Source organism: Ruditapes philippinarum, unplaced genomic scaffold, assembly GCF_026571515.1.
Source record: "Ruditapes philippinarum isolate M1 unplaced genomic scaffold, ASM2657151v2 ctg4114_1_1_1_1, whole genome shotgun sequence".
Lineage (NCBI taxonomy): Eukaryota > Metazoa > Mollusca > Bivalvia > Venerida > Veneridae > Ruditapes > Ruditapes philippinarum.
The window spans coordinates 26,021-53,096 of NW_026863690.1; the positions used below are offsets into that span (position 1 = coordinate 26,021).

The window sequence follows — 27,076 nt, forward strand, 5'->3', positions numbered from 1 at the left end:
GGGCCAGTGAAGAGTCGAGTTAAGAGTCGTTGTGAAATGTTCTTTACAGGGATATTCGTCTCTAATTTGCATTTATTTAAAACGTTATTTTTGTCCACAACATTCATCTATAAGACAAACATTGAATACATTAAAATAATTGACATTTATGCACACAAGAGAAGACAAAAAGTAAGTTTTCAAAAAAATTGAAAAGATAATATAAGCGCGTTTAGTTCCCTCATGTCTTGGATATCAATGTTCTGAACACTTTCTAAAAAGGAAAAGAAAAACCGAAAGGCTGATTTTGAGTAACTATGCAATAACTTGATAGAATATTTTTCACACCTTCAAAAGCTTTCAGAGAAAGATATTCATCTTCGGGTTCTTAACATTGTGACAAGTTAAATATTGGCGGAATTAAAAGTAATACATTTGAAATCACCAGTACAAAAAGAAAAGAAAAAGTATTTGCGCAGGTCTCTTTAAATGTAAAATAAATTGTGTTTCTAGACCTTGATTTAAGTTTACATTGTATATTCACGTGTTCGTATTTGTATGAAGGGTTATAATGTAATTTGACTATGAAACATAAGTATAACATGGCGATTCCTGCATCTTCAATTTTAATTTTGCAACAACGCTTTTTGCCACTCACCGCTATGGGTTCGAATCATCCCGACAGAAACTTTGGATTATTTCATATGCTAAGCTTTCTAGCTAGCTTACGGAACGTCGATGGTTCACTCAGGTGCTTGTTCGTGTCTTGAATAATGCAATGAAGGGCACCTGAGCTCTTCCTCCACAAAAACGGATCATATAATTCTAAACAATTCTAACCTTTTTTTTATAAACAAACCAGTACAAATAGCGATTGACATACGTATGATTTGCATGAATGATTTATTAAGAAAATGGTTTTGTGAATATTTTCAAATTTATTTTATATTGTGTTGGCGTTATCTCATTTTTTTTCATCATCCTGAATATGATGTTAGATGCCATATTTCTTTTCTCAATATTTTTGAACATTTTTAAGTGATGAAAGTTTCAAAGTTCTTTAGCTTAATTGAAATTAAGTCAGGTAAGCGTTCTAAATAAATCTGCTTGATTCTGTAATTATGTTGGTATATATTATAAAATAAATATCGTACTGCCTGAATATGTACTTTGCTCAAATTGATAATTGAAAATTTTGGTTATTACTACACCGTATATCTTGGCGTCCGTGCCGAAGCGCGACGCCCCTTATGGAATGAAATCAGATTTTGTGAAAGGGCGACAGCAACTGCTCGGGCCCTTTCGTCGATCATAATAGCCGATCATTCCGATAGGTATGATGGTGTTTGATTATCATAAATGAAATGTCGCGAAAAATGAATAGCGAACTGGAGAATTTTGCAATGCAAACTTATTCAAATGAAATTAGCTTATCCGTCAATTAATCGCGCTCTTCGGGATTTTTATTAATATTAATCATTTTGTAGTACACACAGTGGGTTATTGTGTAATGTTGTACCTATAACTAGAATTATGACCTTAACATTGTGAAAGTCCGAAAATCTAATTATAGAAGTAGTTTTAGTTTAACGAAACGGTCATTCGTGTCGCCATATTGTTATAAATAACGAACTGGAGAATTATGCAGGAAATAAAATATGAAAAATTAAAAATATTCAAACAGCTTATTGCACTTATATAATTGCATGTATATTTTGGATTTTATCGTTAATCTCAATTTGATAGAATTTCAAGTTCCTGTGGAAACAAATCTAATTTCTAGCATGCCATTATCAAAACAGTCAAGTGTAGCATTACATTGAAAAAATATTAGAAAATGAATAGGACGAGAATATGATAAAGAATATGTACATAATATGCTTAAACGAATTGAAAAAAGAACAGGGGATATATAACAACACAAAACATAAGACATGCGTACACACAAAATAAAATTATACATGCCGGTTTATTACCCTCCTCGTGACAGATTCAGAGTGTTTAACATGTCACTTAATTTCAAATAAACCATGACAGCGCTAAAATTTGAGTATGAGTGAATAGCTTTCGATCCATTGGCTGACATTAGCGAACTGCTCGTGAATTGGAACTATTTACTTGTTGCAATAGACGAGTATTCAAGATATCCGATAGTAGAAATAATTAACAGTATTCCAACAAACATTATTAATAGCGGTGTTGACAAGATTTTGTCAATTTTTTGTATCATTATTTGAAGGTCTCTGCATAGACATTTGCTCTAGCAGCATATCATTGTAATAATTTTGGATGAAATATCATGTTAAATTCAATGTGAATTTTACATGATATTTCATCCAAAACTGATAACTGATGAACAATCTTTATTTATAGCGACACGAAACACCAAATGAAGACTGCCAATTTTGAACAGTCTGAGGAGTGGTCCACTACAAAATATGTCATGCCAATTTTCTAACTTCTATCCCCTTTGTCAATTCAGATAAGATGAGTTTAAAGTTTTTACTTTATTCGTGTAAGGCAAATCATTGACACATGGGTCCGAGACAATTTTAATTCCAGACCTCTAATTAGTATTTTTGTACTATTTCATTACATGTTGCTACATACAATATATCTAAGCTCTAGGCCATGCTCTCTCAGAGAAGAGGTTTTATTTTAGATTTTATTTCACAATTTTTAAACCTTCTTACGAGCAAAACCATTTGCACAATATAACTAGAGATTTATGCTAGAAACATTCAAGCATTTTTATACAGATTTGGCCCAGCGGTTTCTGAGAAGAAGTCGTTTGTAAAAAAAATGTTGACAGTGGACGCACGGATGCATTGACAGATGATGGACGTCGAGCAAATTGTAATCTCCAAAGCCAACCTTGATGACTTAAAAAGAATAACTTACAAATCATTATAATAATGTTTACAATACAATAAGTAGGCCTGAGTGGTTAATTTGTTCGCATCAAAACGACAAAACCGGCCGATAAACACCGCTAATACCGATATTATTTCGATACTTACAAGAGAAAAAAGGAAGATCACTAACGATATTTTTAAAGCGTAAAAAATACTTCCGGTGCCGATTTTCGTATAATGCTGTTCGATTTCGCACCCTGATGTAGCTAAGATATAGAAAATATTAAACAAAAGAAATAATAAGAAAAAAAGTTATTTTATCAAGATTTCAACAATAAAAACTTACGCCTTAGACTGGATTGCGTTTTGTTTACATCAGTGCCAAATCTATTATTCTCGTATGTTTGACATGGCGTCTTTGTTGCGCGTTTACGAATGAGTTGTATACTAAGGATGATGTAATTACGCTGCTTACGAATTGGTACCGTTTTGTCAGACTATTTATTAACTGACAAGGATTAAATCTGTAGTGTTAGTGTATATGAGATTGCATGAATGAAAACATTATAAGAACTGAAAATGTCAATAAAATGCAAATTGTCTCTTTAAAATGCTTTGTAAACTATATAATCGAGGGAGAGAGCATAACAGTTAAATTATTCATGAGGATCTTTGTGGGATATGTTTTGCCTGCTGGAACATATCTATTATAAGGAAAAAATTAAGGATATTTACAATGAATGTGAACCCTAGTCAATTTAAAGATATTATATGTACTTCAGAATGAGGGTTTTTAATACAAACAATGAAATGTTTATATTTATTGACATTTTATTGTGTGAGTAGAAATAATATTGATCAGAAAGTTATTCACTAATATTACTTTATAGTCCCATGTGTGAATTCAAGAAAATCATTGGAATGAAATAGACTAAACAAGAAATGTTTGAAATATAAAACTGCTCATTTATTTATAAACTATCTTTTAATTAGACTAAATGAAAAAAAATGAACACAATTAAGCGCCTGACATGTTTAGAAAGAACACAATTTAGCGCTACAACTGACAAAGAGCTAGTTAGGTTAACGCAATAACGAGAATGCTGAAAAGGAATGGTGAAACACAACAACATATCTATGTAATTCATACCTTGATAAGGGCCGAATAAAATGTTTCTTTGACGATTTCCCGCGTTGAAAGGGAAATTCAACGTCAGGACGATTCCATAACGACCGCACTAATACTCATTTGATACTGCGATAGGACGGCTTAAGTCATTGCCGAAAGGAAAATTACCGAAAATTTTGCTAGGAATCTTAGACAAAAGGTCTCAGTTTGAGTTATTTTCTTTTTTCATTTTAAAAAAAAACAAACATACTCTTTGTAGTATCATCGTACATGATGAACTTGAGCTGACCTATGTATAATGCTTGTTTGCGCATGCTCTGTATTTTCTAGTAAAATATCTAAGATCACATGTTAAGGGTTTACAGAATAAATTTATATCTTGTGCTGAACACTAGTCGTGTTTTATCTTACTTCATTGTATCCACGCACTTAGTTTAATTTCTATTAATTATTGTTTATAATAAATGAACATTACAACACTCTTAAAAGTCAAAAGTTTGCATGCATAATTCCTTAAGTTTTAAAGAGTAGTGGTGGTTAAAATGTGGTTTTATGCTGTATGCAGGGAAACAGGCAAAGTAGTTTGCTTTATTATCATTTAATAATTATTTATTAATCCATAAATATACATGGTTTATATATTGGTCAAGTGTAACGAGGTTACACGTGTGCCTTTTATTTTCGTTGGATTTGTAACAGGTTTATCGACGTTCATGCCTTATCAACAATATATAAAAGTTGCTATTAAAGAAACTTTGAAATAAGATTTTTTCCCAAAACGAACTTTTTCTAGTTTCTAAAGTAGATAATTAATTTCACTAAAGGCATTTCATGAAAATGCAGTGCAAGAACACTTACATCGATGCTCTTAGTTGAAATTGATGCAAAACAGTGCCCATTTAGATGGAGGCACAAGCTAATTTAAACCTGATTCCATGATATTTTGTCCCGGTAAACTACCCAATTACATGAAATCAGGCAATTATGTTGTCCCTTATTTGTATACAGAGATAAGAAAGTCTATTCAAAGAAATTGTAAATTAAGATATTTTAGAATAAAGCAATAAATTGAAATTGGTCACGAAGTGTTAAGCTTAATATGTACGTGAATGTTTTCATTTACTTTTGTTTTTAGTTACAAAATAAATTGTGTATTCTTCAGTAAATCATGCGTCTTATTCGAAATAATTTAAGAATCGATTGCTTCGCAACCGAATAAAAACAATTTTCAGTTTGATAGCTATTAGAAGAAAGGTCAATCTACAGAAGGATGATTAACAATACACAAGCCATACAATACGTTATGTAGAAAAGGGACAGAAAGGAAGTTAAGTTATCAAAAGGACATTCGTAGCTCATGCTATTGTCATCTTTGCTTTAAACAGATTCTCAAAATAACTCAAAACTTTGAGAATGCAATTACTTGCATAAGAAATTTGCTCACCTTTCCAATATGTCAGAGAAAGATATCCATCGCCAAAATCAGCAGATTTTGGCATTTCTAAATCGCAAGCCAATTCATCACTGCTGTCCGTACAGTCAGGGTATAGATCACATATCAGACGAAGAGGAATGCATTTGTTATCACCAGAACAAAGAAATGAATTTCTGCAGGACTCTTTAATGGTAAGAAAACATGTGTTTATGAACCTTGATTTAACAAAATAGTCACAGTATTGTAATAATCGTATTCCGGAACTTATAATAATATACATGTTTTTTAATGAAACATGTTATTGTATTTTGACTATGACAAAAATATTATTAGTTATAAAGATTTTTCACAGGTAATATAGCCCTATATAAACGGTTGTTTGAAAATACAAATCGAGCCACTAGGAGAGGGTTATATTGTAAACAACCGTTTATATACGGCCATATGCCCTATTAGAAATATTTATAACGAATTTATGATACAGCAAGCATCATCTTTAGAGGAATAAAGCGAGATTTCTTTATTATTTGTTGATGATAATAAAAAACCTGTTTTGGCTTCACACAAAGTAGATATTTTACGGTGTAAGTCACACACACTGTAAGTGGACACACTAGAACAATATAGTGACATTTAAAATCTGGCAGTTTTTTTTTAAAGAACCAGGGTTATTTCTAGTAACGAATGGAGATTCCAATACATAGTTGATACGTTTCTTTTATTTTAATAAAACAGCTTGTGTAGGAATTTTATAAATTTCAATAAATCTCTGCAATAAAAAATAGTTTATTCAAAGATGAGTCAAGTGTATCTTTTAATTAATTATTATAGTTATATAACATCGTAAACCAACCACAGTTATCTTCATCGCTATTATCCAAACAGTCAGGTATAGCATTACAGTGTTTTTCTGATGGAATGCACTGTTTATTATCACAAGGAATTTCATTTTTATCACAGGTTTGGTATTCTACAAATGTTTGTAAAACGATCAATATGAAATTAAAGTAAAACATGCAAAATCAAATAAAGCTTTAAATTCTGAACTTGGCATGTACTCGTAAGTTAGTTACACAATAAATTGTGGTTTTTAATATTAACATCAAATAATATTTCACAACGTTTTTTTCGGAGAGTTTATGCTTTCACAATTTGTTTCATAAAATTATCATTGTTGACGTACGCCTCTAGGAAATGTAAGTTTTCAACGTATCACCAAAATCATTATTATTGAAAGCACTTATCGTAAGTTATCATGATATTCATCATAAAGCATTTGTATTTAAAACAATAATATCAATTTCCCTAATAATATACATTATATTCACAAGTATTTCGTATATATAACCATTTACTGTGTCTCTAGAAATTCGTTATATGCTTGCTTGAATGTTTAAATAAAAATGTAAAATGAACGTCTTTAGGATCGGACGCCAAGTCAGAAAAATCTTTTAAAATTTCATTTATCTGAATTCTATTTTTACTATTTACCACATTTTTCATCTGTACCGTCCACACAGTCGGATATAAAATCGCACACGTGACTTAATTTTATACAATGTCCGCCATCACAAGAGAATTCGTTGTCATCACATCCTAATAAATATATAGTATAAATTAAAAATAAAGTTATAGTACATCATAATTCATAATAAGAATAAATAAATGTACGAATAAACATGTCATCCTATGATAGCATTGCTCTTCTCTTGAAAAGCGGACATGTTTAACTTCATAATCATTTCATATTCCTTACAAAGCAGATGTAGTGTAAATAAATAAATAAACACCAAGTCACTGCTTAAATACTGAAAAGTAAGAAGCTCCCTAAAGTCAAACAAATTCAAACAATTCAAAGTTTATGTCGAAAGAAATTAAATCGTTAACTCTGTTTAATAGATAGCGTTCAACACAACCGCTTAACGACAAAACACCTACCGATTATTTGTTTCAAAACATAATTACTAGTATTCCTTTATTTCAAGTATGTGCGTAAAAGTAACATGGCATAAACAAATTATTCGTTTGCAAAATTCAGAATGTAAATGGGAAATATAATGGAAAAGTGTAAATTCAGAAGACAAAATACCAATTTTATCGTGAGAACAATGGACTTCGTCTGAAGCATCGAGACAATCTATGACGTTATCACATTTAGCGAATGTAGATATCCACTCTTTGCTATGTTCACAGGTGAAATATGCCTCGCGAATTAGTCGTTTAGGTAAATGAGATTGCATCATTGGTTTGCCAATAATCGTGAGATTGTGATCTTTAAACAAAAAATCATGAAAATCAATTTCCGATTCATGATACCCCAAATATCACTCACCTGACTTTTTCGGCTCTATAATACATGTAATGTATGAAAACTGATTGTTAAAAAGCAATTGTTGGTACTGAATTTGAAATGACAATTGTAGCTACGGAAGTTATTTGTAAGTCAGTTACGTCGCTAGATGCAAAGGAAGGTCACAAGTTGTTTGTTAACTTAGAAAAGTGAACAGTCACTGCCAAACTCCCTGGCTGCAATGGGTAGTCAATGCTTATCTAAAATTCAATGGTTGTGATAGAAATAATCTTGTTACTACAGAAGTCAATAATTGCCGTAGAAAATCAACGGTTATGTTGATAATGTTTCTTCAGAAAGGTCAGTTTCTTCTATGAAAGCAACGTAAATCAAGTTTTTATCTTTAAAAATAGCGAAAATCATTACCTTCAAGCAGAGAAAAATATATACTCAAGGGCCAAAGTTTCAACAAGTTTATACAGATCCATTTGACGATATTTCATACCAAACATCTAAGAACAAGTATTTTCGGGTTCAGAGGTGAAGATTATCAAGTTTTCTCTACATGACATATGCAATTTTTATTGAAAAAAAATGAATCTTCTGACGCATGGTCAAATGTTACCAAAACGCTATATGGAGTGAGCACACTTGGTCTACAGAAATTGTTTCGAACAAAATATCTAAGCTCTAGCTTGAGCGGGATGAGAGCCGATGTTTGTATATATATATATGTGTGTTTAGATATAAATATTAAGGAAATCCCTTGACGCCGTGGTGGGGCGAATTTTACAATCATGCTATATTTTGAGTTGTCGCAATTAATCCGATGTTGCATGCAAATATCTGTTTAAAAAATAAGGTAAACAATGTTTATCACTAGTGCTTCATATATCAAACAATAAAATGTAATGTTAAATGTTTTAAATATATTGCAAACGAAAAATAAATAAATTGTAAACGAAAAAAGATAGTGCTGGTCCAATTTTGCCCATGTGTAAACGTGCTTATAATCGAGTTTGAAAATGTATATTTAACCTCTTTTTAGCTTATTTATCTTCATACAAATTATTGTTCTAGTTGTTGTGTCATAAAAAAGCATTTCTCTGGGCTCTATAAGATTTATTTGCTACCAAACTGTCGTCGATAAACAGAGAGTATATTCAGACAACTACAACTGACGGCATACGAAAGATTGATTGCCAAAGTGAACTAGCCTATTGAAAGAAAATGGTTTCAAAATTTAAGTGTTGAAGGGAACTAAATACAACATTATCTGAAAAAATTCTGAAAGCAAAATTATGAAAGAAGTGTCAAGTACATCAGCTTATCCAATTAAAATGCGACAAAATCAGGTTTTCAACCACCAAGTATTGATGTGACAGGAATAAGGATTGAAATATGGCAGTGAAGAGAAAATGATGTTGTTTTTGAACAAACACAATAAAGTGGTTTCCCTTGTTCAAAATAAAAATATAACAGATACCTGAGTATCAATGCCAGGCTGCATTTTCATGTAAGCTACACCAATGCTAAGTTAAGTATCAAAGGTCAAAGCGTACTGAAGTTATTGAGTAGAAGCTGAAAATTCTATTGTAAACAAGTAACCTTTACCTTGCTCAAATATATCTTAGTAGCAATCCCAAGCTGCATCTTAATATAAGATGCCCAAACATCATGTTTGGTGTCAATAGGTCACAGCAAACTATAGTTATTACGTGGAAACAAAATTTTATTTTTAAGCAACAGTGACCGTGAAGTAGCTCGCAGAAACCTGGGTAGCAATCTCATGTTGCCTCTTGATATAAGCTACCCACATACTTAATTTGGTGTCGATATGTCCTAGCAAACTCAACTTATTATTTTAAGACATAATTTCTCGTTTTAGCAACAGTTGACGCCCGCTCGCCCAAGTAGTGTCTTGATCAACTTGATTCTTAGTTGATTCCACATTCTTAGTTTTGTGTAAATAGGTCAAAGCAAACTTAAGTTAATTGAGTTGAAACTTAATTAATAACATAAGCAAAAGTGACTTTGATCAAACACATCTGGGTAGCAATCCCAGACTGTCTCTTGATATAAGCTACCTATACTCCAAGTTTGGTGTTAATAGACCTTAGCAAACTAAAGTTATTGAGCGAAAACTTAATTTCTATTTTTAGAAACAGTGTCTTTGACCTTGATCACACACACCTAAGTAGCAATTCCGAGCTGCCTCTTGATAAATGCTACCCCAGATACACCATGTTAGGTGTCAAAAGGCCTAAGCAAACTCAAGTTATTGAGCGGAAACTAAATTTCTATTTTTAGCAACAGTGACCTTGATCACATATATCTGGGTAGCAATCCTAAGCTGCCTCTTGATATAAGCTGCGCATACATAAGGTTTAGTGGCATAAGGCCTGCGTAAACTAAAGTTTTTTAGAGGAAACCTAAATTTCTATTTTTGACACAGTGACCTTGACCTTGATCACAAACACCTTGGTAGCAATCCCAAGCTTCCTTTTGATATATGCTACCCCGGATACACCAGGTAAGGTGTCAAAATGCCTAAGCAAACTAAAGTTATTGAGCGGAAACTAAATTTCTATTTTTAGCAACAGCGACATTGACCTTGATAACAGATATCTTGGTAGCAATCCTAAGCTGTCTCTTGATATAAGCTGCCCAAAAACAGGTTTGGTGGCATAATGCCTGAGTAAACTAAAGTTATTGAGCGGAAACAGAATTTATAGTTTTAGCAACAGTGACCTTGACCTTGATCACACATACCTGGATAGCAATCCCAAGCTGCATCTTTTTATAAGCTAACCATACACCAAGATTGGTATAAAAATGCCTAAGCAAACTAAAGTTATTGAGCGGAAAATGAACTTCTTTTTAAGTCACAGTGACCTTGAAATTTATCACAGGCACCTGGGTAGCGATACCAAGCTTTGACGTGTTATAATCTACCCATACACAAAGTTTGGTATCAATTGGCCGAAGCTTACTAACGTTATTGAGCGAAAACTGAATTTCTATTTTTAACAACAGTGACCTTGACCTTGGTCACAGACACCTGAGTTAAAATTCCAAGCTGCGTCTTGATAGAAACTACCGATACACCGAGTTTGGTCTCAATAGATATAAGCAAACTAGTTAATTGAGCAGAAACTGATTTTCTTCTTTTAGTAACAGTGACCTTGATCTTAATCACAGACATCTGTGTAGCAATCGTAAGTTGCCACTTGATAAAAGCCACCTATACACCAAGTTTGATTTCAATAAGCTTAAGCAAACTCAATTTATTGATGGAAACTAAATTTCTATTTTTAGCAATAGTTACCTTGAGCTTAGCCACAGATACCTGGGTAGCATTTCAAAGCTGTATCTTGCTTTAATCTACATACACACCACTTTTGGCGTCAAAAGGTCAAAGCAAGCTCAAGTTATTGAGCGAAAACCAAAGTTGACGCCCGTCCGCTGACTTCGGCATTACAACTACCCGGTTTTCGTTGTAAACCTAGTTAATAAGCGCAAGGCAATATATTATAAGCTTTTTCTATTACTCCAAATGCTTACAGTTATAATGAAAATTATCACTTCAGGTGAAGCTACCTATTATTTAGACGATAGTTATTGACAAAGAAATTTATGCTTAATTAGGTAAGGGACTCACTGCAGTTTGTCAAACACAATGTTCTGGCCACTGCTTCATGGTATAGACTGGTGTGTCCTCTAGAGCAAAACGGAGATTCGAAATATCGATAAAGGAATAAAGGTGAATTCTGAGTAATATTTCAACAAAGTGATAACAAAGGCCTTTTTGAGAAAGGAAGACAGATGTTTCCAAGTGTGTTTCCCAAGGAAAAAAGGCCATGACATTCCATCAGGACACTGCATCTAGCCACTCATCTGATTAGAAAAAACACTTTCTTTTTTAAGACAAGCATCGTCGCATCAACTTTAAATCGTCTGAGATGCGGATGGCAAAGTAAAAGTTTGGGACTTTGGTTTTTTAAAGAAGCGGCAAATAAACACGATGGTCAGTCTCAAAACATGCACTGAAGTACAAGTAGCGCACGATTTATTGGGAGACGATATACATAACTTTTAAATTAAAACCAAAGCGTTGACGTATTATATAAAAGTGATATGGATCTCATATTTAGCATTTAATACAATTAGGTTTTTAATAAGACTTTGTTGAAGTTTTCTTTCTTGTCAAAAATTCTCATACACGCCATGGAAACTTAACTTAAGAACAACAATATCATGAGTAATATAATGAAAACAAATGCAAACCTTTAATTTTGTTCTGACATGACAATTCATCCGTAAAGTCTAAGCAGTCAAATGTCCTATCACACCAATTCATTTTCGGTATTGAAGAGCCAACGACGCACTTCATCTCGGGCACCTTCATTTTAGGCATAGGGAGGTTACTTTCAACTGACGTGTAAATGAAAATTAAAATCATTTAAACTGATTTATGCATATCAATCGTTTTGAATAATTATATAAAAATAAACAGAAATGATGTTGCTGTTTGACTTGACATAGATTTTATATAACATCAATTCAATACGTGTACTGTGTAGTGTAAAATTGGTAAAATTGATGTTGCACACATATAACATAGGGCATGACAGTTTAAATTGTATTTACAGTAATTATAACAGGATAATTGCAACTTACACCAAAGGCTTGAGCAATAATGTAATCCAGATGTCTATTCCTGCATTCATATTGGTAAGTTATAGTATTTACAACTATTTGTTTGTTTGTTTTGGGTTTTACGTCACATCGACACAGAATAGGTCATATCGCGACATTCCAGCTTTTACTGGTGGAGGAAGACCTCAGGTGTCCTTCCGTGCATTATTTCAGGCACGAACGGGCACCTGAGTAGAACCACCGACGTTCCGTAAGCTGGATAGCTTCCTCACATGAAAGAATCCTATGTCCCTTTCGGGATTCGAACCCACAGCCGTGAGGGGCAAGTGGTTTGAAGTCAACGACCTTAACCACTCGGCCACGGACGCCCCTATATACAACTATAACCAACAGATAAACTATCCAGTGTGTCATATCACCTATTTGTGTGTGTTGGTAGTTTGACACTCCGGATCACGGCAGTAAGCCACTTTGAATTCACCACCGCATCGTTCCTGGGTAGGCTGTCAATCAGTTTACCAGTACTAGTTGCCTTCATTTTTGCAAGGAACTGAAACTTATGTACATACTAGAGCAGAAATATAGTGCGAATGACCGTAGAAAGGATTTCATGATCAATCACAACGAAAGTTACCTGCGCCGTCCGAAAATCGAACCCGGGTCGCCCGATTCACAGTCCAACACTTTACTTATTCAGCTAACCGGACGGCTACTAACCTATTAGTCAACTATTGCTATATAAACTGCATTTATTTGAAACATGATTGAAACATTATATTAAGTATATGAATATAACTTGCATTGCAAAAAGCACGGCTCCCGCATTAATTTCTCAGAGTTACCGACATAGCACCATGGAATATCTTGTTCAGAGGGATCTCTACACAAAGTGTCCCTTAAGGCGGAAAAGCTGGTATCAAAATCACGTTTAGCATTGTCAGATAGATTAAACCAATTCTGACAATTTCTACCAGAGTATGGTAATGTCTTCAGGTCTTTGTCTTCATAATTATTACACACATCTTTCTTCATGAAATTTCCTAGAAAGCATATTGATTCACAAATAGATTTTATATTCAATACAAAATATGATTTTAATTTGTCTATGAATTCTAGTTGAGTTTTCTAACTAGACAAATCAATCATATTGCTATTAAAATCTTGCAAGACGGACACACGTATTTGCAAACATTACAACAATGACGTATAGGCATAGTTTTCGCTTTAACTAATACAATTTTATAATACAGTTATTTTTTTAATCCCTACAGATGAATAAATGGAATAATTGAAAGAAATATATGCCACATACTGTCATTTCTGTAGTTCGATGAAAACGGTCTTTCACAGATGAAAAACATGACAAATTGTTTATAACAATCTTCAGTCTCCCAAAGCTCTTCGGTGTTAAAGTACATGAATGAGGTACGTGCACAATCTCCAAATGAAGGTTCACTTTTTTTCCTGTCATTTTATTGCTTCATAGCAGTTAACCATATCATTACAAATAATCATACATATTATACATATTATACTGAAATAAATAAGGTTGCGATCTTAAAATGTTTGTATAAAAAAGTTCGCATTAAGAATTTAATGTGTAGTCTTTTACTGGCGAAATATACCATTTAAGATTCAAGCATGCGTTTTTTCATCATCTTATGGTTTTATCTAAAAGTATATAATATATGAGGTGAAGGTTTTATAAATTGTGATAAAATTATTGCCCATAAATGACAAGGAAAACAGAACTCAGCTTTCAATTACCAATTTTTTATTCTCTACATTACTAGGTTTAGGTAACATTGCACCACCTGCTTCATCTTGAAACCAACCAAATTATTTTTATTATGATAATTCATTGATTACAAATTTAATATTACTTTATACTGCTTAGCACTTGAAATAAGTTACATTGTTCTCTGTCTTTGACATTGGCCGAAGTCAACCGATGTTGAAGAGATAGTTTCTTAAAACTATAAACATCAGGGGCCGTATTCACAACCTATCTTAAGTTTTTGTTTGACTTAAATATAAGATTTTTCTTATATTTTGAGAAATTTTCTTAGATTTAAGATAAAAATCTGCAATTTACTTAAGTGGTATTCACAACTATTTTTATCTTAAGTTTTGTCTTAAGATTGACAACATTTGTCTTAAATTTAAGTCAGCTACTACCCTATCCTAAAGTTAAGAAATTTCTCAACTTGGCCGTAGATTATCTTAAAACATTGCGGACGGTAAATCGTCGATTCAATTGAAAACTTGTGTTTTTAACTGCCATAAGATATTTCATTGAGGTAATCAACGCCAATTATTACAGCAATAATGATTTCGTTCAAAGAAATTTATACACACGATATATGTGAGTAAAAACAAGGAAGTTAAATCGGCAAGAATTGAAGGCACAAAGGAGACAGTCATTCACAAACCGGAGAAAAACCGTCAGTTTCTTGCTGGTAAGTACTTGTAAACAAAACATTTGTGCATAGGAAAATGCAAATGTAGGTTTTTGTGTTGTTCTTAAAGAAAAACATAACTGCTAAACGCGTATGAGTGTTCATTTGGAATGTCACTTGTTTTCTCGAGAATCACTTAAATGACATTATTTCTTAGCTAATAATTGCAATGCCCAGGGGCCTATTTTAATTGAACAATGTACATATACAAATTGAGAATGTTCCTTTGTTTCCTTTGTGTTTATTGAAAACCTAAAAAATACTGAATTGATAATGATTTGCTCCACTGATGATTCGCCCCATAACGTTTTGCCCGACTTCAGTGATGATTCGCTTCAGATTAGCGACGGTTTGACCCCTTTAGATCAATCATTTTAAACGTGCTTTAGGTTATCAAAATTTAGAAATGAAAAGATTAAATGATAACCGTTAATTTGTGAAATGAAATGTTCTTTGTATCAAGCAGATGGGTATCCATACGGGCCCGTACAGCGTGTCAAATGTTCTAGCTGTACAAGAGTCACATACGTTTAGCCTATACTCACTGTTGTGGCTAGCCGTACTGTATTGTTCAATAGCAGATAAATGCAATGATGAAGTCTGTAATTTGCAGGTCTTATTACATTTTTTGCAATGAATGAACACTTATTTTTCTTAATACTATTACCGATGATGTTCGGCCATTTATATTATGACAAGATATCGGATAAATCTATCAAAAATAAATTCACTTTTAATTGAAGAGTTTTTGTTAGCCAATGGAAATTCTGTAAAATATTATTTTATTATAAAAATACTTTGTTATGATCTAACTACCGGTGGATCTGAAGAATTTAATGTCATTTATACAGTAGCATTCATGTGCAGACGTAAAAAACAGGTGCGCTGCATATTGTAATGTTGAGGTGACAACCAGCTTGTCATTTTCAATGCCTGGTAAAAGTGTTTCAGATGAAATTTGTATTACATTTTATTAAAAATCTATTATAGATATTTTCCATACAAATGATATAAAATAATGTTAAAGTTTATTCTTTTTCATATTTTTATTCTGACTTTAGTTATTAACGTCCTTGATTTTCAGAAAAAAAAACAATTTCCAATCATTGAAGGCTTAAAAGTAATATTACCCCCAGTAATTGATAAAGTTTGCACGTTATTTAATAAAATCTTCTTTTAGAAACACAAATTTGCGTATTCATTATAGTTTTACTTTTAGGTTATTATTTTATAAAAATGTACGAGTAGCCTAAACAGTGGGTATAGGCTAGTCGTTAGTGGCTCACATGCGGCTAGAACATTTGGCTAGCAGTACGGGTCAATACGACTAGCCACTGCCTTGTATCTAACTCTAAGAACAGAAATTGATCATTTTAATTGTTAAGTTATCAATATTACAACTGATAACGATTCGCCTCACTTCAATAATCATCAGTGCACCATGTTCTTAATTATTTTCGTTCTAAAAGGTGTATGTTAGCATAAAAATACAAGAAAGTACAATTAACAACCATGTATAACAATCAATCTGCTTTAAGAAGCGAATAATTATGTGTAAATTAAACAATTATCATTTATCAATAACAATTATTTAATTCATTAATTTTAACTCTGAAAGTAAAATAAATATAAAAATGATATTAGTAATTGTAAGTTCTATCAAACTGATATTTTTCCATTCTATCTCTAAATAAAATGTAATCTATAAAAAGTATGCTAAATTAATGCAGAAAATACCCAAACCCTGTTTTTTCTATCAAAATGAATTAAAACATGTTGATGAAAATTGAAATATAAGCTGGGACGAATCGTCACAAAAGTGGGGCAATTCTTTACCAAACTACTCAGGCACTCTTCGGGATTTGACCACTTAACTTCTTGATAACAAAGGGATAAAAGGTTAATCCAACAGCAAGGTTATATAGTATTATACACCTACATTCACGAAACATGTTGATTTTTTTTTATAAATCACTATAGCCCAACATATTGTGCACCATGGTTCGTTTTATAAACAATGATCACCGACATCTATGTAAAACAAGTTTGTAAAATCTGTCCGAGTGTCTTGTCATCAAAATATTGAGCTTACAAAATTTACTTTTTTATTATCAAGTAACAAAAAAATAATTTTATCGAGATGAATAATAATGTTGAACGACCTTAGTATTTTTAGTTCAAATACTAGTAAGGTTACTTTACCTTTTGATAAAAAGACAGAAAATATTCAAATTTAATTTCTATATTAAAAGATTTAGATTATATTTTATTAGTGAGAGTAATAAGGAAAAAACCCTAAACAAAACGGTTCTTTTAATTTAAAGGAAAATGATATGCACACTTATACACTTTGACTAAGTGTTTCATAATATTTTGTTCAAAGTCGCTTTTATAAATTATATAAACAATCCCATTAAGATATACAGTTTAAATTATTGCATTGTAAAGTAGCAGTTATTTTTCAAAAGGCGTCCCAATCTAACACAGGGATTTCAAAGAAAAATAGAATTATGATGGGATGAAAAAGCTCAATGACTATTTCTATGTATGTCAAATCTCAATAGTCTATTTATGAAAGGTTTTTAAAAAATCAGACATTGAAAGCTTACAGTTGCTGACTCTGAAGCATCAGCTTAACAGTTTGGTTTAAGTTTTCCATGGACCATCAACATTACAAACTACTTGTGGTATTCAATTGGAACTTAATACACATTTTGGATCATAATTAAATTGGTGGTCATTATCCAAGGCTCATAACTCTGGCATTAATTTTGCCAGAATTATAGCCCTTTATGAACTAGAAATTCCTGGTTTAAGTTTTTCATGCTACACTAATCTTAAAACTACTGCAGGTATTCACTTAATATTCGGGATTATAACTGGAGATCACTATCAAAGGCCCATAACTCTAGCATGAATTTTTACCGAATAAGCCCCAATTTTCTTAAAGTAGATAGTTCAAACCTATGAATATTTCATACATGCAGTTCAAAGTATTGCCAAATATAGACACCATTATTATTATCATATTGTCTGTTCTAAGTTATTGAACACAAATTTGTGTTGTGCAGTGTTGTTCATGGTTTGACACTCAACCAATCATAACAATATCCTTCTGTAATATCATATTTAGTTAAGGTGAATTTTCACATTTGTGATGCGAATTCCCATTTAAAAATGGGGTTTTTGTTATGGTGTGAATAATTTTATTACCAATGAAACACATTTTTTTATATTTTATATTTACCTCACTAAGTGACAATATAATTATGCTCAATTTATTTGTTTGAATGATATTCAGAATGATTTTGAGTTAAAACTTAAAACTAAAACGGCATTGTTTTATTCATGTACTGTACCTACAATTTTTTAACATTTTTTTATTTTCAGATGATATCACACTATTCATAAACCTCGGATGTTGTAGTCATCCAGACTGACAGTAGTATGGAGAAAAAAGATATCAACATGATAAGTACTGATTTTGGGTCAAAAGGTCAAGGTGATGGGTCACAATGACCTTTGTTAATATTTCTATTAAATTTATAATGTCAAAAACTGCGCAGTTATGAAATGTGGGCACACCCTGCTAAGTCACGGGTAAAGGTCTATATGACTTCTATTCAAATTATATATTTTTGTAGAAAATATGTGGTTTACTATCTAGATAAGTACTGAGAAAGTGGAGTGCACTGCTCCTCTGACAGCTCGATCTTACTTTTTTTGCTATCTTTTAACCATTAATAAAAATTGTTTAGAATTTGTGATCATTTGAATGATATTTTCTGTATAAATAAAAAACAAAATAAAAAACTTATGACTTGTTTACAAACTAAAGGATTTAGAATCACACAAGCCAAAAATCGTGAAATGTTATTTAATTGCCTTCTTTTTGTATTATTTTAAAATAAATTTTATTGCAACATTTCAATGAAAATAATGGAATTTTAACTATATGTCTGTCCTATGTTCAAATGTCTATGCATTTACTAGTTTTACCTTAACCGTTGGCTTCATACATTTATTTATACAAATTTAAGTCCATGATCTTTGCAAGTCATTTCACTGAGGCCTCTTCTGCACCCCATCCCCCTCCATTATTTAATTTGTTATCCATTAAGATTCACGTGATGTAATGGCTAGCCTACTCCCTCAAGTTCAATCAATTTATATGTGCTATTAGTTTTCTGCCAATACATAGGCCATGACCATGACAAGAAACATAAATAACGAATCCATTTCCCCTTTTTAGACTATAAAACTTAATATAGTTTTCTAAGATATAGATTTTCATTTTATAAATCATGTTGCCATCCCTTCCACATTATCTGAACCTTTAATTTTTATATGGTACTTTGACATGTTTTCATCTCGATTTGACAGCGTATAAACACCGGCTTTAATTTTAAACATTGAAGAGCACTTCCGTTACTATTTTTAGTAACGGAAAAAACACTTTCATTACCAAGCGACTTAAAAAATTTAAGTTAAATATATAGTATATAGTATAAGGTATATATATAGTTTTACTTACGTCAGTTTCCGAATATGACTCAACTTAAGATAAAAAAATCTTAGCTAACAGTTTTTTCAACTTATGTTTTAACTTAAGATAAAACTTAAGAATACGGCACGAAACCAAAATTACACAATTAACATTTTGTTTGCCATGTATATATGCAACCAGTGTTCACCTAACAAGTACATAAATGAAGTCGCACGAATTGCCAGTAATTAACTTCTAATGTTCAGAGTATAAACAGTTGGAGACATAAAAGTATTGGGTTCAAAACTTGTTTTAACTATGACAAAATATTACCAAGCGCTGTAAGTTACGTTTTTGTTATTCATCCATATGAAATTCATTCTCATTTGTCTGTTCTCTACACGCCGTAAACCTTAAAAAAAGGTAAAACCGTATTTTTACAGATATGAAAATACCATATCTTTGATTTAAAGCCAAGAAACGTTTTTATGAAGTTACTTTCCTTCAATATCGAAAGGTTATTGTGAATGGACACCAAAAACAAACACCATGTTGATTCATTAGCCCCTGATTTCGAGTATGCGTTCCATGCTTTGCGTAATATTATATTAATTTGACCGCGAACCCTTACGGTAAGTAAGATGAGAGGCTTAAATAATTAGAGGGTAAGATTTTATTGATTTTCGAGTCTATAAGAATGCGGGATGTATTATTTTTCCGCCCGCTAATTAGTAGTCATTATTGGAATGGTATTTTCCAATGATTTTTATATTTTATAAATAAAATACAGTCAAGTATTTTATCATTTTCGTTTGTCATAATACCATTGGCTACCATTTTCGTATTTTGTGTAATTCACCTAGTACCATAAAAACGTGTAGAGGCTTTAAATATTTCAAGATATCTAACATCATTTAAATTTGTTTGATGTAATCATATAGTCATATACATGAGATCAAAGTTCTGACAGTGAGGATCAACAAAACCTGCAAATTATATTTAACAAAGAACATCTATTGATGTTGCTTTAAATTGAGACAGACATATAATTTTTAGTTCAACCATTTTTTTTAGTTTTCACTTCAACAATAGTAAATGTGTTATGAAACTAAGACAGCATTTATGTCACAGTCCACCTGTGCTGACATAATGCTTTTGAAAACAATACACCAGAACATTGCAAAATTTGTAAATAAAATACAAGATATTTAAAAGATATTTTAATTGAATATAACTCACGCGCAAACACACGCGCGCATACACACAATTGTTCCGTACACACACTTAGAGTAGAAAAGGAAAACAAATAGATAATAACATGATAACAGCACGTTCTAAGTGAAAAAGTTACCAATATGTGCTCCATTCCAATATGGATCATCAGCGTTATTTATTTCAAAATAGCGTGTCCGAAACGCTAAACTTCGAAGTAAGTATTGGACATAATTCATTTCTTTTCTTGATGCAATTGTCACAAGATGTTCATTGTCATTATGACAATGATGGTTTGCACCATCCCAAGTTTTCCCTCCATCGAATACTGAGTAGCATTTTCGGAAAACCATTGAACAAGCTTAAATTTGAAGAAAAAAATCATGTTCAATTAAACAATAATTTAATTGAACTTTTATGCAATATTTAATAGCAGTTTTTTTCTCTTCATTGTTATACGAATGACACCGTTTTGTAAAGAAATATGAAAAAATTACTATTAGAACGACATGTGGGGTAGAATTGTTTTTAAATAAATGTTTTAATCATTTTGATCAATTTTAAATTTTAACTATTCTTTCAACAGCGAAAAAATGAAATTCCTTCACATCAGATATTTGCCATGTACATATCTATCTGTCGTCAAAAAAGTAAGAAGATTCCGGTTAATAACTGATAAATAAGCATGATTTGTATAGATAAACAAACAATCTATAGGCATGTATATTTAATTTATCTTACATACCTGATATTCTATTGAGATAATTATCCTCACCCACAAAAGTGTACGAGTATGTAGAATATCTTTGAAGAGAATGGTTCGACATTTTATAATGTATCCTAAATCCGTAAGAGATCCTATTATTTTGCATTTGAATACCAATCTCAGTCCATTTTGATTTGTATTTCTTGTAATTCTCTTCATTATCACAATTAATTTGGATCATATTATCAACATCCGTGATGGCGAGGTTTAATGAATAATCTGCAAATATGTATTAACAGATGCTTTGTTACACGGGACAGATTACTCAGAAATTTTTACAAAAATGGCAAAAATATTTTGCAAGAATGCTAATAAAAATAAGGTGTGCGTTGGCTTAAATGGAAAACAATATAATAAAGGTTTTAGCTTGCAGTTTATAGTGATATTTAAGTAACTTTGACAGCATTTCTTTAATCTGCGAATGACGAAACAACGACAAATAACTTTTGTATTGGGCCATATCAACCTCACGAGTTCCCGATTTCATCTTCGTGATTTCACATTTCTAACTTTTACGATTTCACTATTTCACCTTCACAGATTCACGATTTCAATTTCATTAATTCATTTAGATATCACGATTTGAACTTTATTAATGTCTCTTATTTGGCTTATCATTTAAAATATTATAAAGATATAAAACAAATAACATGATTCAATGTATACGCAAAACAGGAGAGAGTACATGTACTTTCCAATCGTCAACCGCAAATGTTAATTCATCGCTGTATAGCCAAATTTATAGTAGAATTAACTTAAATATGACAAACAAGATCAACAAGAAAAGACGGCGTTCAATGAAAGCAACTAAAAACATTGTATATGATGAAATTGTAATTGTAAATACATGAGTGTAAAACAGATCAAATATGGGCTAAAATGCAAATCGAGAGGTATTGTGCTAGAATACCGCGTTGCATTGTATCAAAAAAAAATATATTTGAATATAACGTTTCGGTTTTTGTCTACATGCTACAGACTATGTAGATATATGGATGTTTTACATGCTTTGTGCACTGACCATTAATTTGCAATTGACGTATTAATACATCCGTGAAATAGAACATTTAGTAAAACTTTCCTTTTTTTATGTTATTTCGTCAAATGTCTGACTTGTGTTGGATTAGCCTTTTCTTTCCTCTTATAGGAAATAGGCAATTCAGGAGTTAATCTTCATTCGTTATTTATATATACAGAATTCGTTTTTGCAAGAATACGGAATTTCGAATTTAAGCTATATACGGACTTGTTATAAAAATTCCGTATAGAAGTAAAATACGGACTTCGCACATCAAAGTTCCCGTATATTACGACTGAACGGATTATTGTATACGGAATTCCGTACACTTCCGTTTATCCATATGTTTTTTTCGCAGTGGAAATCGCAATAAAAATACCAAAATCCACCTAACCTATAGTGTCAAGAAATGCCTCCGACTGAGGCATAATTAGACGTTTGTACACGGAATTAAAAATCGTTGAACCAATCCCTTTTTACTTATAAAATTTGAGTTTGATACTTATATGTTTGTGCAATGTAGATGTTCTATCTTCAATGACTCTTAAATATGAGTGGGCAACAGTCGATTGAAAATGCCTTACGATAATTAAAGACATTGCGATCAATTGTGCCCTTAGCTTTGGTTCCCTGTCTAAATATGGCTCGTCTTTAGAAATTAGACTGGCTCATGTAATTTATCAGGTTTATAAAAACGATAAAAAAAAACTAATATAGTATTCAAATATGGCACTATCTAACTTAAGTTAAACGTGTATTTCAATTCTTTAAAGCTCGGTGACATATTAAACATCAGAAAAGCTATTATAAGAGAATCTGAAAACATTGTAATTTTGTTACAAAAGAAATAACCAAAGTAAGAATAAAATTTCTCCACTGCTGAATCGGCGAAATCATATCTACGTGCACGCGGTGGATAATGAAAGTGCCCAGTCAAAAACATATCCGGCACGTATGATTGTCAGGTGGTTATTATTAAAAGTAAACAGTATCATTCATTACATTACACTACATACCACAAGGAATCCGTCCAATAACATTATATAAGCTCGAGTTTATTATTTCTAGAATAAAAAATTATCTGAAGTTGTTAAAGATTTGAATATACACTTACCTTTTACATCTGAACAAAATGGTTCAATATATATGAAGGTTAAATCAATGCTTTGATGTTCCCCGGCTCGAATTATGAACACTTCTTCACAATGTTGACAAAGATTCAAAGCCGAAAGAGACGTAAGGATCATGGTTGGCTCATTGCAAATTTCTATCCGTCTTTTAGTTCTTATAGATTGTCTGAGAGAATCGATTGAAAGGCAGGCTGGGGTTTCTAAAGGAAATATGTATGCTATGTAGTCTTATGACAATATAAAAAATAAAACATTTTGGAACTATTACATTTGCATGATAAACTGTGTATAATTAAATGTATTATAATAGAACATAACACTAGTTAGAATTGTATCTTGAGCGCAACGAGTTTTAAGAAAGGTTATTGTCACTAATAGATTGAACACAAGAAAATCGGTAAACATGTAATATTTGTAAGGTTTTCGTTTTTGTACAATATGTAAAATTATTTTGAAAAACAACAATTTTCATCAGATCTAACATAAGCAATTTATGACTAAATGACTTAAAACGGGCAAACCCGCCAAATTTTATTTGGTAGATACACAAATAGGAAACAAACATTATAGTTCGAAAAGACGTAACAAAAATTAATTATTATTTATAGAACACATTTTTGCTCAACTGGGTTCATAACGGCTTAATGAAGTCATGCTTTGCAAAAAAACGCATTCAATAAGATGTAGCAAATCTAACATACTAAACACAATTTACAAAAGGTGTAGAAATGACGTTTTTTTAAGCATCTATGCTAACTCTAGAAATGCAATATGGTACTTGAAAAGGCCAAATCGGTAGCATGCCTCACATTTTACACCTTATTTCTAGATTTAAAAATATGCCATAAGACTTGTAGAATTTTGTAATGTATAAACAAGATAAAAAAAATAAATTATAAAAAATGAAAAAATAAACCTTGCAAAAAGTGTTATAAGTTATCAAAACTGCAAGGTTGTCATGTTTAATTTCAATTAAAATGAAATTGAAACATTTACTGTTATATACAATAATATTAATGTATACCTTCAGCAGTAACGATTGCCCGGAATTTGATTACTGGTGGCCATACTTTTTTCAGAATGGTTGTTAAAAACAGCAAGCTTGTGTTTGTTTCTAAAACGAATATTTCGTCGTTGAAATCGTCATCAATGATGAATTCTTTGTTGTGTATGTGCGATGTTTTAACAACGAGTGCACACTGCGAGAATATAGAATGTCTTTAGAACTTTTTCAGATATGGTAAACATTTTTGACGAAAGGGAATACGAGAAAAACGTGTCGATGTTTTTAATTTTAAAGGTAATCATGGTAAGATATGGTAACGGATAAAAGTTTAATCTTATGAATGCTAAAAATAAAATCATAGAAAATCATGTTAAAAAAAACGAAGTGAAATTTTATTTAGAATTATAAAAAATGAGTTATACTATATTTCACATGTATCACATATAAATACATGCTCTTCCGTTCGTATAGATTCTTGCTCTTCATCTCCGAATTCGTCAATCAACAGTTTACATGGTTTATAATTGAACCTCTTGACTATCTGAGGCAATTTTTCCTTCTCCTTAAACTCGTAACAGCAGGATATTATAGACTTGAATATGTTCGTATGCAACGAAAAAAAAAACACACTCAAAAAACCCGATAATTAAATTTAGAAAGCTACTCTAGGTTTGTGTAGTTAGACTACTGATGAATACACCTGTCCATAAAACAGTCAGGGGTGTAACTTAAACATGTTATCATTTTTATAACCCATAGCCGTTATACAATTTTATCCGTTTACTAACAGGATCAACTTTGTAAATGTTTATTTTATTAGTGTATGTTCTCCGTTAACATTGAAAAGTGACTGTAAGTATACGTATTTTGTAGAGTACCGATAAATAAACATGTTAATGCATCTCATTATCAGGTCAAGGTCTAATTACCTTGAAATATGTGCTATTTTTAGCTCAAAATTGACCAATTTTTCCATTTTTGAGATCGCTGTTGTGCGAATCTTAAAATTTTCCTATTGTTCTGATAATTTTTTTATGAAAGTATAAGCAATATGCTTCCACATGTCTGTCTGTGACTTGGTGCGCAAAGCTGTTAAGTCGGTGCGCATGGCATTTGAAAAATTGAAGTACAAAATCATTTCTAACTCTTTTGCGTTATTTCCTGAAAGTAGGGGAAGCAAGAAAAATAACGCTTGCTTGCCTATCAGGCTTTATTCCCGATTATCTACCATTCATACTACTAAACATAATAAAATTCTTGTCTGCAATTTAACTATAAATTGTGAGTTTATAGTGAGTTAAACGATACTGAAATCAATATTAAAATTTCATATACAGCTTATATAATGTTAAATACATTGTTTTCGTGTAAGTTTGTAGACATGACTTTTTAAAAGTTTATTTTAAAACAAAGTAATGTGTCTAAAAACCGTATTAAAAACTTATTTTCTAGAAGTATTTTTATCTTTTATTTCTAGACGGCAGTAAATGACTAGTGTATCCGTTTCACCAATAACGGCATCAACATTTCTAGATTGATAAAGTTATGAATAATATCATGCTATTTATTTTTCTCACAAACATAAGTAATTTAAACGTAGGTAAAAGCAGCGTCCGTGGAAAAAATCTCTCGCTGCATGTTATTTATTATAACATGTTTGAATAAATATTTACTCCATATTTTAATGTAGTTGCGAATGTATATGCAATTAACTAAATTTATTAAATCCATTAGAGCTTCAAATTTATGGCATTGTACCACCCGGGCATAATTTACGCATAAAAAAGTTTTAAAAAAAATCAACGTCCAAATTGATAGATTAACACATTTGCGACACGTCTCCGTCCAGTGTGTGAAGATTTTTCTCTACTACATGTACTAAATTAGCAAATGACAGCCAACGGCAGCACGTAATATTGGCCCTCTATGTTTAACGCGTATAAGTTATCATACTCTGCAAAGGCAATTGTTCTATTGAGGAAACAAATATTTACAGAACGAGTACTCAAACATTTTACACGATGTATTATACTCGTATCATACGACAAATATCTAATGTTGATAAAATTGTTTGAAAACTGTTTGAATGTCTTTAATTATACAGGGTGCAAAATATTGTAACGGGTCATGTACGGGACTTCGATTTAAAGCCTCATCCGAAAGACTGATTAGTAATTTTAGTTGACCAGCCCGGGAATCGAACCCACAATTTCGAGTTTACAAGTCTCGCATTCTAACCGACTGAGCTATGCGGGCTGGCTGAGTGAAGCCAATGAAGAGTCACGCCATCTAGAAATTAACGGAAACAGGTTATCTTACTGACTGCATTCCAATATATTAGTACATTGTAACTTTTGTTAAAATCAATGTATATTTAATGTTTGAGTGTCAAAATCATTTTCTTTGTGTAGGGGCCAACACTGTAAGGGAAAATAAATTATTTAAAGAATTCAAACTAGGATATTTGTGCTTACAAACATTGTTCTACATTGCTAGTTTAAACTGTTTAAATACCAATAAATTCATAGCGTACGTCACTGGGTAAAATGTTCTACAATAAAAAATAGCAAAACAAACATTTTCTTAGTTACTTTTGTTCGAAAAATTGTCTTTGATCATATTTCTATGGCCCTGAAATTAAAAATGAAAAAT

General features: G+C 31.6%; 1 protein-coding gene and 1 long non-coding RNA gene across 2 annotated transcripts; both read right to left on the reverse strand.

Moving 5' to 3' along the window:
* Positions 1-3,494: 3,494 nt before the first annotated feature.
* LOC132722998 (low-density lipoprotein receptor-related protein 2-like) lies at positions 3,495-12,259 on the reverse strand. Its single transcript, XM_060707643.1, has 6 exons — positions 11,976-12,259; positions 7,488-7,670; positions 6,890-6,994; positions 6,252-6,368; positions 5,408-5,581; positions 3,495-3,538 (listed from the first exon to the last, which is right to left on the reverse strand). Exons 1-6 carry the CDS (start codon positions 12,148-12,150, stop codon positions 3,495-3,497), a joined length of 798 nt encoding a protein of 265 aa, XP_060563626.1. The 5' UTR covers positions 12,151-12,259.
* Positions 12,260-21,265: 9,006 nt separating this feature from the next.
* Positions 21,266-24,602, reverse strand: LOC132722996 (uncharacterized). Its single transcript, XR_009624686.1, has 3 exons — positions 24,443-24,602; positions 23,403-23,618; positions 21,266-21,489 (listed from the first exon to the last, which is right to left on the reverse strand). It is a non-coding gene; the product is annotated as an uncharacterized LOC132722996 (long non-coding RNA).
* Positions 24,603-27,076: the final 2,474 nt, after the last annotated feature.